Raw genomic sequence first — 12,580 nt, 5'->3', positions numbered from 1 at the left:
ATACCTTTAGGTTACATTGGAAAATACTTTTTGAATGTGGTTGCATAATGTTTTGAACTATGCCTGATCTATGGGATTACAACTTTTGGTAGCTCTTTGCTCTTTATGAGAGGTTCCTGAATGATGGGATGGTCTATTACTTTCACTCAGTAGTTATTGAGTTTGAAAGGAACACAGTCACATTTGTAACGCATGGTATCAAAGAGAAAGAATTCCCTGGGCAAATGAGTACTCTATTTGAATTGGGAATATTGCCTGTATTTAATTTAGTGTCTTTTTGCATCTAAGATACTAGACTAGGAAATACATAAAGATGTTTGCCTTTTGGCAATTTGCATTTGGATTTTAGGTGCAATTGACTGCCTATCTGAAACATGAATTGTTGGGTTAAATAGCCCTAAATTTCACTCTCCTCCTCCTCAAAGTGTCCTACGTATAAATGGACACTTATCCACAAAATCCTCATGGAAAGACTTCCAGTGAGTGTAGGCTGGAACAGCAGTAATGATGGTGTGTTGATAAGACTACATTGTATATGCTTACTACAGGAAGATTCTGCCCTTGCTTACAAGACAAGGCAGATGCAGGAGGACTCATTTTTGCCAAGTGTGCAGAAAGTTTATCTCTTCAGAGGACTGTGGAGTTAGCTAAGTTCTGCCCCTCCCTTCTTTGCTTGCTAAATTCAGAGTACTTAGTCACTTGTATGAAATAGATACTGAGTTGGTGATTTTCCAGGCAGCAGGCTGAGCTGCTATTTCTTATAGGTCAGGGTGTATCTTGTGAGTGTTGTTTAGTGAAGGAAGAACCTTCAGAATAATCCTGTTACTATTTGGTGGATATTCAGTTTTAGGTGCTTTAGATATTATATTGATTATGTTTGGGATTGAGAGAGTAAAACAGAGGCTAATTTTGGGTTGTATAAACTTTAATAGTTTACCATCATGCTACTTGCAGTTTAGACATGAAGAAGACTTTTGAAATAATCTAGTCCAGTGGTGTTAAATGAGATAGAAATGAGGGCCAGCCATTTAGGAGGACAACCTGGTGTTATTGTGTTGTTATTTATTTTGTTAAATATTTCCCAGTTAGATTTTAATGACTAAGGCTGCATGCTGCTTTGTGTATGATACCCTTGACTTGCTTAGAGAGGTTGACTTTTTCTAAGAAAACACAGGTCAATAATGTCATGTAGTCATTTCTTAGTTATTTGTACTAATGGAAGGGAATAGTGGCATAAATAATGAACAAATGGATAATCCCTTCCCTGATGCAGAACACAATCCATATACGCCTTTCCATTCTGTGTGATTCTTGTTCAGAAATCCTCCTAATGTATTAGGGACCTTCCTTTTAATCTCTCAACTATAAGAGTCAGTGAAGCACATAGGCTAACTATTCACACAAGAAAAGTTAATGAAGAATAGCTTTTGGCCAATGTGTATTTGCATATATATATATATATATACATATATATCCTGAAAAGTTGTTCTATTGATACATATAAATTGAGCAGATACTGCAAATGAACTATATAAACTGGATTTAGGAGATTTTCGGAGAGTGAGCAAACTTACTTGCTATGTCCTGCATTAGAAAGAAAACTCTTTCAAACTAGTTTGTTTCTTTCTTTGTCTCCCCAATGCTACATATAATATCTGGCATGTTGTAATATGCTTAATAAAGGTCTGATTGAATAAACCAGCATGTTGATTATGTTGAGAATGTGCCCCACCACAGACGTCATCTGGAATCAGAATAATGAAATTTTAGATTTTGAAGATGACTTCAGCATTCATCCAGCTCCAGCCTATAGTCAGAAAGTAATTGCCATGAAATGTACCTAGAATCTATCTATCTACACACACACACACACACACACACACACACACACACACACACACACACAGATATCTATTCTCACCTCTGTTTAAAGAACATCAGTGTGGGAATATCCATTATCTCCTAAGATGGTACACGTTACTTTGGCATAGCACTTTGCGGCTATTGCCCACTGTTCCTGGTTTGTCCTCTGGGACACAAGAAACAAGTCTACTTCCTTTTTTTTTTTTTTTTTTGTGAAGTTGATTTTTCTTGAGCCCAAATGTAAATGTAAGTTGCTGTTTAATTTTAGTAAACTTAATCTTATTACATTTAACTTAAGGTTGTATAGCCTTTTAAGACCTTTTTAGATCCTTGTTGTCATCCAGTGTGTTCTCTCTCTCTCTTTCAGTTTTGTGTCAGCTGTAGATTTCATGAGCAGGCCATGTTTTGTCCACATTCATATTAAACAGCACAGGCTCAAGCACAAAATGGGGTGTTAGTCTAAAGAGTTCTGCCAAGTTGATACAGAGCTATCATTGGCTACTCTTTGAGTCTGTCCATTCAAACAGATCTGAATCCTTCTAACTATTTATTATACCATATATTTCTTATCTCTTCATCTTTTCCAGAAGAATAGTGTCAGTTTTTGTGAAAATTTAGATAAGTTATAGCTACGTTATTCCCCTGAACCTGTCCAAAAAAAAAAAAAGGAAATTAGGCTAAATGAAACTATGCTGTCTCTTGGTAATCACTGTTTTCCTTTTCTCCATGGTTACAAACCATCTTTTTAATGATATGCTCTAACTCCTTCCTAGTAATCAAAGTCAAGCTCACTGGCCTATAGTTTGCAGACTCTATCCTTTAAAAAAAAAATCAAGATAATATTTACCTTTCTCCAAATCCTTTGATATACATCCCATTCTCCATGATCTTTCAGCCATCACAGAGTAGTTTAACAATCACATCTGCTAATTCTTTCATTGTCTGAGAAAATAGTTCATCTGGGCCAGGTAATCATTAAGTATAGATCTTTTTATGAATCAACTGGTAAGCCATTTTGCTTTTCCAATGAAAATCCCTTTTTCTTGGCATAGAAAACTAGCCAAATAAGAAATTAGTCTCTTTGCTTTTTTCTTTGTCAGTTTTCATTGCCTTGTCCTTTGAAAACAGTAGTTCAGCCCTTATTTGATTATCTTTCTTAACTAAAAAACTAGTTTCTTTTTTCTTTAGCTTTCCTTGGCAACACTGCTTGTTTTTAAGATTTAGCAGTGATAGCATTGTCATTTAAAGAATCTTGTTTCTTGTTCCATCTTCTGTTATGTCTTTTTAAAATTTAATTTGTTTGGCGAGTTCCTTGAATATCTACACTGTTCTTTTTATAACTTTTTTTTTCCTCATCAGAACTGTTTCCATTTTGCCTCTAGAAATTCGTTCTTGAGTTTTCTAGTTGTCCTGGACTGGTTTCTGTAGGATTTTAATCAATGGGTTATTCCTTATTCTTCTTCTGAACTCTTTGAAATCTAAAATTCATTAATATTGTGTTCAACTATCTTTAAAGATTCATCATAGCAGAGTTATATTTTTAAATGTAAATATTTACACTACTATGGTTATTATGTAAATTGTGTTCTTGCTTTTCCTTATTTTTCTCTATATCGGCCACCTAAATCTTCCCAAGATATGAATTCTTCTTATTTGTCATCATGCAAAATCATCTTTTGTTACATCCATCTGTGTGTGTGTGTGTGTGTGTCTCACAGTTTAGCTATTTTTCAGTGGAACCATATTTCTAGGTGTGTTTTTTTTTTTTTAAACTATTGTTCATTGTGTTGTTACAATTTGAAATTTCCAGGATATTCCAAATTATTTTTCAGAACAATTGGCCCAGTCATAATTTCTGAGACATTGCTTTCAATAGGATGTGTCTGTCTTCCTATATTCCCTCCAGCTTTTGTAATTTTTCATTTTTGTTATCTTTGTCCATATGATATGAAGGGAAATGTTTTTCTTAGTTATTTGGAGCAGTCTTTCATTTGGTTATTGAGTTCAAATCTGGTCTCAGACCAGTAGCATTTCCTAGCCATGTGACCTGGGCAAGTCTCTTAATCCCAATTGCCGTAACACCCCTCCCCCCCCCAAAAAATTTTTTTTACAAAAGTTATTGATAGTTTCATTTCTTCTTTTGAAAACTAAAAAATCCTTTGATCATTCATCATTTGGTGAGTGATCCTACTCAGTTTCTTTCGTGATACACTATTGTGTAAGGTTAGCATTGTTTCCCTGTTTAATCCTAAAGATATACCTTTGTTAGAATTGCCTTGTGCAGGTACTTTCTGCGGCTTTAGATCTTATTTCTTGACTTTTAATGATAGTACTCAAGATATTTCATCTCATATCCATCAAGATTGAACAAGCACACACACACACACACACACACACGGAATATGACAAATGCTGGAAGGGCTTGTGGGAAAATAGGTATATTATTGTGTTGTGTTGTGAATTGGTCCAGCTATTCTGGAAAGCAGTTTGGAATTATGCCCAAAGCACAAGCTGTGCATACCCAGTGATACTATCTGGTGTCTAGATGGTATCTAGGTTTCTACCATAAAAAAATCAAAGAAAGAAGAAAGGGCTCATGCACAAAAATATTTATAGCAGCTTTTTTTTGTAGTGGCAAAGAATTAGAAACTGAAGGAGGTGCCTATCAATTGGGTAATGACTGATAAGTTATGGTATAATATATGTGATGGAATACTATTGTGCTGTAAAAAATAGATGGTGGGGATAGTTTCAGAGAAACCTGGCAAGACTTGTAAGAACTGATGCAGAGTGAAGTGAACCTGGAGAATAATTTATATAACCACAATATTTCAATTTACATGTTTCATTCACATTACTCTGAAGAGTAATTTAATTGAATAGCTTTTACATTTAGGTTACACAGCTATGGAGAATACAAAGACAAGTTAGTAACCCTGTTGTTAAGTCAAAGATACTAGTAATTCTGATCAATTCCTAAAACTTAATTCTGCTACAAAGATCTTAACCTAGAAAAGTTTTTCATTGGTAGTTACCTGTTAACCACAATAACTGTTGGATTTGTGTTATTATCCCCTCTTTAGAGAGGATTTTAAAAGTTTTTCTATTGATGATTGCTTTGGCTCAGTTTTCACTGGTCCAGTAAAGCCTTAGAAAGTAGTAAGGGCCTGAGAAAATCAATTAGAAGACTCATTCTCTTTGTTTTCAGAGCAAAAGTAAAATTTTTATCTTCTTGTAAAGTTGAAAGTTCTCCTCTTTTAGTCCCCTTTTTGATCCCTCCTCTTAGGGGTGTAACTAGATGGATTCAATTGCTGAGGCAATTGGGGTTGTGTCTTGCCTGTGGTTACACAACTAGGAAGTGTTAAGTGTCTGAGATCAGATTTGAACTCAGATCCTCCTGACTTCAGAGCTGATGCTCTATCCACTGCGCTACCTAGCTGCCCCACCTAGCTGCTCCTACTAGATGAATTCTTAAAGGTGTTTTTTTTTTTTTTTTAATCAGTGGAAGCCCAAGTTCAGGCAAGTTTTACCAAATTGCAAAGACTTGGAATATGGGATTGTCTTATTTTATGGCATGGTGGGATTACTATTTGCTTTAGTTAATAGTAATACTCTTACTAGTGAAATCACTGATATTTGGAAATTAATCAAAGTGAGTTTGTAAGTGCAAACTCAATGAATTGAATAATTAATGCTTATGTAGTCATGAGTTACTGGCAGCTTTCTTGCTTATGTGAGACAAAATCTGTATTCTGATGTTGACCAAAATTTTCTTTTTTTTTTTTTTCTTTTAGTTTTTGAAGACCTGCTGGGATGGAACAGGTGTGCCAAAGCTGAGATAATAGAATCTGCTCCACACTGTTGGCCAGTGTCCTACAATTTTTGGCTTTAATATAATTGGAAATTGTAATGAGTATGACTGTTGGATTTGTACTACTGTCCCCTCTTTGGGGGAGGACCTTTTTTATTTTTCTAATGATTGCTTCGGCTCAGTCCCACTGGCCCAGTGAACCCTCTGAAGTAGTAAGGGACTGGGAAAACCAGTTAGAAGCATCAATGCATTCAATGCTTTCTGATCTTCGAGAGACTATCCCAGCTGTTGTGGGCATTCCAGATGGTATAGCTGTGGTAGGTCGCTCATTTCGAGTCGCCATTCCAACAGATTTAATCGCTTCCAATGGAGAAATAATTAAGGTGAGATTGAATTTATGTGGTAAAAATGAGCAAGATTTTCTAACATCCCTTTTCGTTTTTTGGTTTCATTTTTGTCTTTGATATAGCAGCTTTTAATATCCTTCTGATTACAACAAGCTTTTAAGTTTCTCTAAGTCAACAGTTCTCAAAGTGTGATCAGGGGACTCCTGTATATCTTCAAGATTCTTATAGAGGTTCTATAAGGTTAAAACTATTTTCACAATAATAGTAAGATGTTATTTTCCTATTAAAATATTCCTTCCTTTTCTAACTACATATCTAAGGCCAGATTTTCTTTATTATTTTTTTTTCCAAAAAAACCCAACCCAACAGATTGAATGCAGAAGCAGATATGAAAATTCAGCTTTTTTTTTTTTTTAAAGCCAGGTATTAAAAATATATTCAAAATTATGTAAAACAATGCCATTCTTCTCACTAAATTATTTTTGTTTTAAAAAATATATTAACATGTAATAGGTTTATTATTATTTTTAAATGAATTAATATATATTTAATTTTTTTCAGTCTTAACTTTTATTATGGTAAATATTTATAGCTATAGTCCACATAAACAAAAGCTCTTTAGATTCCTCAGGAATTTGTAAAAGTGTGAGGGAGTCCTGATATCAAAAAGTTAGAAAATTGCTCCTTTAATATACAAAAAAGATAAACTAATATCATTTTAAAGAAAGGGAATTCTTTGCATGTGTCACGATGAATCATTGACTGATCTTTTTATTTTTAGCTTATCAAAATGTGGAAAATCTGGTTTGTTACACCTGTTTTATTGAATCTACTTGTCTCATGGAAAGAATTTTATATGTTTTGGGCTTTGAACCCAGGGTTTATACAGAGTGATCACTTATCAGGCTTTTACTTTTGTATTTTTCTTTTTTCTTTTTTTTTTCCTGAGAAATTTTTCTTTCAGAAAAAAACTGATTTTGGGATCATCGAGACTTTAATGCATGAAGAATAAAATGTTCAGAGTATCTTTAGAAGCCCTTACTCTCTCCTAAAGTAATTTCTAAAACTTCTGGAATAGAGTTTTATTTAAGACTGTCTTTTGCTTCACATTGATAACTTTTTCTGAGAATATAGGAAAATCCTCAAAGTTTTTCTCCTTAAGATTGAAAAGTTGATCCTTAGTCTTTTCTCTTTTTCTTTCATTTTACTTTTTATAGAGGATGTTTTGGCACACAAGCCATTACTGTTAGATTGTAAATTGCCAGAATATAATAAGATTTTTAAATGTAGATCTAGAAAGCATCTTAAGTCTTCTAATCCAACCCCTTCATTTTATATACAAGACATCTGAGTTTCAGACAGGCTAAAGGATTTGTCTAAGACCAGATCAGTTGCAAAGGTAGGTTCTAACATCATTCTTCTGACTCCCAAATCTAGTATTATTTCCTTCCTGAGATGAGAGTAGGAATAGTATTGTTTCAATACAAACAACTAAAAGACTTTGCTAATTTAATATGGTATTTCTAGTATTGTTTCTATACCAAGTTCAAACCAGTCTCCTCAGAGCCTATGAGTTATTTTTTCAGTCTATATTAGGTTTTTCTCTTGAGTTCAGGAGTATTGTATCTTGGGAATCTTTTTTGATATTCCTAGTGGAAATAAAGATGTGTGCTGTGTGTGTATGTATATAATAATGTAATATAATACACACACACATAAGAAAAAACCATTGGGTAGAAGTACAACAAAATATAGATCTACTTATATAGAATATAAAAACCTATGATTGCTCATTTTAGTTAGCAGTGAGAGGAAATTGAAAAAACCTATGATTGCTCATTTTAGTTAGCAGTGAGAGGAAATTGAAACCCTTTGATAGAATGAGATAAGAATGTGACTACGATGAAAAAAATGCTTGAGAGTTTGTGAATTCTGTTGATCTATCTGTATTATATTGCTACCAAGAGGCTGCATTGCATGATTAATGAAAAGAACACTGGACTTAGAATTAGGAGATCTGTATTCTCATCCCAGCTCTTCCCATTAACTTATCATTTTAATTAGGGCAAGGAACTTTTTGGACTAAATTTTTTTTTTATCTATACCATAAAGATATTAGACTAAATGTTAATTGTAAAAGTTTCTTTCAGTTCTGTGATTCTGTAACATTTGCATTGTCGTTTGTGAAAAATCCTGACTAATACCATCAAAAGGTATTTAGTGGACTTGGGGACTTTGGCTGGCTACCAGCAAATCTTTTCCTAGTGTATTTAATTAATTTAGGGTCAACAAACACTGATTGAGCATCTGTTATGTGCAGGACACTATGCCAGGCTCTGAGACTATAAAGATAAAACAGTCCTTGGTCTCAAGAAATTAATTTATTTAAATTAAATTATTATTAATTTACTTAAATTAAATTATTTAGGAGCTGAAAAGAAGTTTATAAAAAACTTATGCAGATGTGGGAGATGGAAGTTTAGAAGATTGTGATCTGTGAAAGGAATTTCATAGTTCTGGATTATAGAATGAAATCAGGTTTAATCATACCCCCTTGTGTGTGACTGAGGAAGAAAGAAGGTGCAAGTCATAGAAATTGAAAGTGCCAATGTGTTTGAGGAGTCATTTATGTAAATATTGGAGATTTTTTTTTTTAAACTCAACTATTTGAGTTCCCATTACTCAACGTAGTATAATGATGAGAAATCCCATCTTGGGTTTTCAGTTCATCAAATATAAAGGTGCTGCCTATGAGTAAAACACTATGGGATGGCCTTGGGATTTAAGGATAAATGAAAGAATTCCTACTTTCAAGGAGCTTACATTCTTTTGGGGGTAAAGAACATAAACACAGATGAGTAAAGACAAGATAATTTGAAGGAGAGAGCAATGAAGATGTGGTTGATGGAAAGTAGGAGAACAGGAAAGATCTCATATAACTGACAGACGAACCGACTTCTGAAACAAACTTGAGGAGGCTGTGCATTCTAGGCATTGGACAGCTTGTGTACATGCATACAGATGGAGAAATTGAAAATTTGAGGGTTTTTTCTTCTAAAAGTACATTTAAAACATTGGGAGAAAGAAGATTTTTAGTCTTTGACTCTACTTTTGGCGAGCAGGGGAGGTGGAGAAGGGGAAGTATTGTTTCTTACCTAATGTATAATATTAAGCATCATCAGACACAGGTATCTCTAAAAGGAGCATGCAGCATCAAGATGAGTTGCCTCAGAAGCACTATCTTCTTGTTCCTAGAATTCAGACTTCATTGTCACCTTGTTCAATGAGTTGCCTGTACAACTTAATTACAACTGAACTGATATCTAAATGGTGGAAATAGTTTTCAGCATCCTGGCCTACACATATTTCATGACTTAAGTTAATTTTCTTCCGCATCTGCACTAGATATTTGCACTGTACAGGAGTCACTTTGACTGCCATGGGTTCATTCAATAACCAAGTCATCAAGTAGCTGAATCTCAATATTTTAGTGTGGTATTTGATATAAAGATCAAAGAGACAGCAATTACTCACTAAAACAAGAGGTTTCTTTTGAAAAATCCTATGTGTATGGAAAGGCTTTTATTTAACAAGTTTATTCATTTAGATATTAAGGAGCTTTCACTGTACAAACAGGATTTGTAGAGATTTATCTATAGAAAGCTGAACACTTCTTAGATAGTAAGGCAAATTAGTAAAAGTGGAGGTTTGTGTACCCAGCAAGGACAGTCTTTTCACTGGCAAATAACTGGGATCATACTGGGGATATATGGGGAACTTTTGACAGAAATGGATCTACCAGAGACTATCTTCTACAAGAACTTTGGGCCTCCCCCCCCAATAGAGGACCTGAAAGAACGTCCAGTTGAGCATTGATTCCTTTTCCTACAGACTCTTCTACTTCTAAATTCAAATTATAATTGCAAGATGTACAGTATGCTGCCCCTTAGTTTAATGTGAATTTTTAAAGTATAAGTTTTAATAAAATTGCTAGAGGTTAAGCTCTATTTCAGACTAAAAATATATGATAGGATTTTTCTGCTTTGGGGGAAGAGGTGAAATTATATGATCTTTTCATTCCCTTCTAGATCAAAATCCTAAGACCCAGATGTGAAATTGTGTTCAAAGGTTTCCATCAGTTAAATTAAATTCAACAAATAATTATTAAATACTTTACTATTTGTGAGCCCTGAACTTGATGCCAAGATAGTATAAGAATAACACACAGTCCCTACCTTTAAATAATTTATATTCTGGAAAAGTGGGCATGTAGCATCTGGAAGATAAATATGTCATTAAGCAGAGAATAATGGAGGCAAAGGAGACTAAATGCTTTAGGAATATTTGGCAGGTAGATGGTAAAAAAAACCTACACAGAAGAGACATGGCATAGTGGCTAAGAGTGTTTAATTGGAGTCAGGCAGACCTTCATTCGAATATCATATGACATATTTACTGGCTCTTTGTCAGCAAATAATTAATTCTCTCAGTTTCTGATATGGTACAGCAGAAAGAGCACTAGTTCCAAAGTCACAGGACCTGTATTCAAATTCCTACTCTGATGCTTATAACTTATGTGACTTTCTTGGTTCTTATTGTCCTCGTTTGTAAAATAAGGACATGATGTCCTCTAAAGTCTCATCCAGATGTAAATCTGTCATCATTGGACCAGAACCAATGTTCATCTATAAAATGAGACTGATAACAATGTTTGTTTCACAAAGTCATTGTGATATACTACTTTTGTATGCTCTACTGTAGCAGAATTATTAAGCAGATATTGGAGATTAATAAAATTTCATTTAATTAGTGCTTTTAATTTTTCAGTTCTTTTATCTTCATTTCTCATTTTATTTTTTATTAGTATTTTATTTTTTCCAATTACTTGTAAAGATAATTTTTAGCATTAATTTTAATAAAATTCTGATTTGCAAATTTTTTCTCTCCCTCCCTAAGATGTTTAACAGTTTGATATATAGCATATGCAATCTTAACCTGTGAGAAAAGTAGGACAGACCTTATTCCAGCTGTACACAAAACAGATGTCTTAATCTTAAAAGTTTCCAAAGTCATTCAGCTTTCCAACTAAATGGCAAAGATAGAAGTTGAAACCCAACTTCCAAAGGGAGCCCATATTTTTTTTTCTCCCATTTTAAGATTTTTGGGGTCAGATGACTTTTGTCCAGGGTCAAATAGTTAGTGTTAAATGGCTGAGATAGAATTTGAACTCAGGTGCTTTTGACTCTGAGGTCAGTTCTCTAGATCCATTGTGCTATCTAGCTGCCCTTGCCCCTCCATAAACTCTTAAAATTTTAACTTAATTAATACCTATATATTGACTCAATTATGTTCTGATATATTCCTATTGCATTTAATAATATGCTGCTTTATATTTGTAATTAATGACTTTATTCCATAGCCATTTCATGTATTTCTTTTATATTTCTTCTTTTAGATTATAATTTCCAGAGGTTAGAAAAAAGGGGAAGACTTCTTCTAGGAAGGCCTATTGACAGTATGTAGATAAAAGCTTGGAGCTCTTAGAGCTGATCTAGTCTTATGTCTGGAATTACTGTTCTAGGTCATACTGGTGATGAAGAAAGAAGCTAGGATTTCTTTCCATTATACCACTGACACTTTGAGCCCCTCATAATTTGACTTTCTGAAGAGAGAGCTTTGCCTAGCTGGTAGAGAAATTCCCAAAGGAGTAGCTGTCAGAGGAAAATAAATGTTTGCTTCTGGAGATTTGGGTAAGGACTATCTTAACTAGAAAAGGTTTCTCAGAATCTTGAAGGCCTGAAGATTTTGGTGAACTTAGTTGTCTGGCTTTTGAAAGACTCTCAGGGCAAATTGATTTGATCTTTGTTTTACTCTTGAAAAATAATTGGCTTTTTTGTTACCTCCTTTTGGAGAAAACTTTAGCCATTCTTTTAGTATTAAAACTTCAGGTATCTGTCTTGGGTAAAGCTTGAGAGTCTGTGTTTTTTCATTTTTCTCTTCCTTGTCAGAGTGTTCTTTCTGTCTGGAAACAGGACACATTTCCCTTCATAAAAGCTGTTTGTCAGAACTTTGCCTGTGCATGAAATAAGCGCCCTTGGTGGGGTTGAGAGCAGCTTTCGGGCTGGGAGCTTGGCCACTTCCACAGGCACACAGATTGTTCTAGTGAGAACAATGAGGATCCTTTTCAATTTTTGGAGCAGGAGCAAATGAAAGGAGTATTTCTTTTGCTACTCAGGGAATTTTATAGTGCCTTCCCTCTAAGAGAAATGAACTGTAGTTTCCTCCTGCCTTGAGTGGGTATCCCTTTGGATTCTGAATAGATCCCTTGTAAACATAAGCACATCTGGAAACAAGGGTTTGAAATGAAAGGCATCTCCTTGTGGGTGATGGTTTGTCAGAAAGGCATTTGCTTGGGTTCAACTGTTCCAAAACTTAAAAGTTTGGCTTATGAAAAATAGTTTTGTGCTGTTTGCCCTGCATATTCTTTTTTTTTTTTTTTTTTTTTTTTGCTTATGGCATAAAAAGAGAAGTAGATATAATTTGACAATGAATATGAAAC

The 12,580-nt window shown here is 34.2% G+C and overlaps 1 protein-coding gene across 1 annotated transcript in view; it reads left to right on the top strand.

The window, feature by feature from the left end:
* The first annotated feature begins 5,673 nt into the window (after positions 1-5,673).
* DAG1 (dystroglycan 1) overlaps positions 5,674-12,580 on the top strand; it is a 28,844-nt gene continuing 21,937 nt past the window's right edge. The window contains exon 1 of the mRNA XM_051986621.1: positions 5,674-6,057. Within this exon, the coding sequence (XP_051842581.1) occupies positions 5,773-6,057 (285 nt within the window). The 5' untranslated portion in view covers positions 5,674-5,772. The remainder of the gene's footprint in view (positions 6,058-12,580) is intronic.

Source organism: Antechinus flavipes, chromosome 1 (assembly GCF_016432865.1).
Source record: "Antechinus flavipes isolate AdamAnt ecotype Samford, QLD, Australia chromosome 1, AdamAnt_v2, whole genome shotgun sequence".
Lineage (NCBI taxonomy): Eukaryota > Metazoa > Chordata > Mammalia > Dasyuromorphia > Dasyuridae > Antechinus > Antechinus flavipes.
This window is presented reverse-complemented; position numbering and strand designations above follow the sequence as displayed.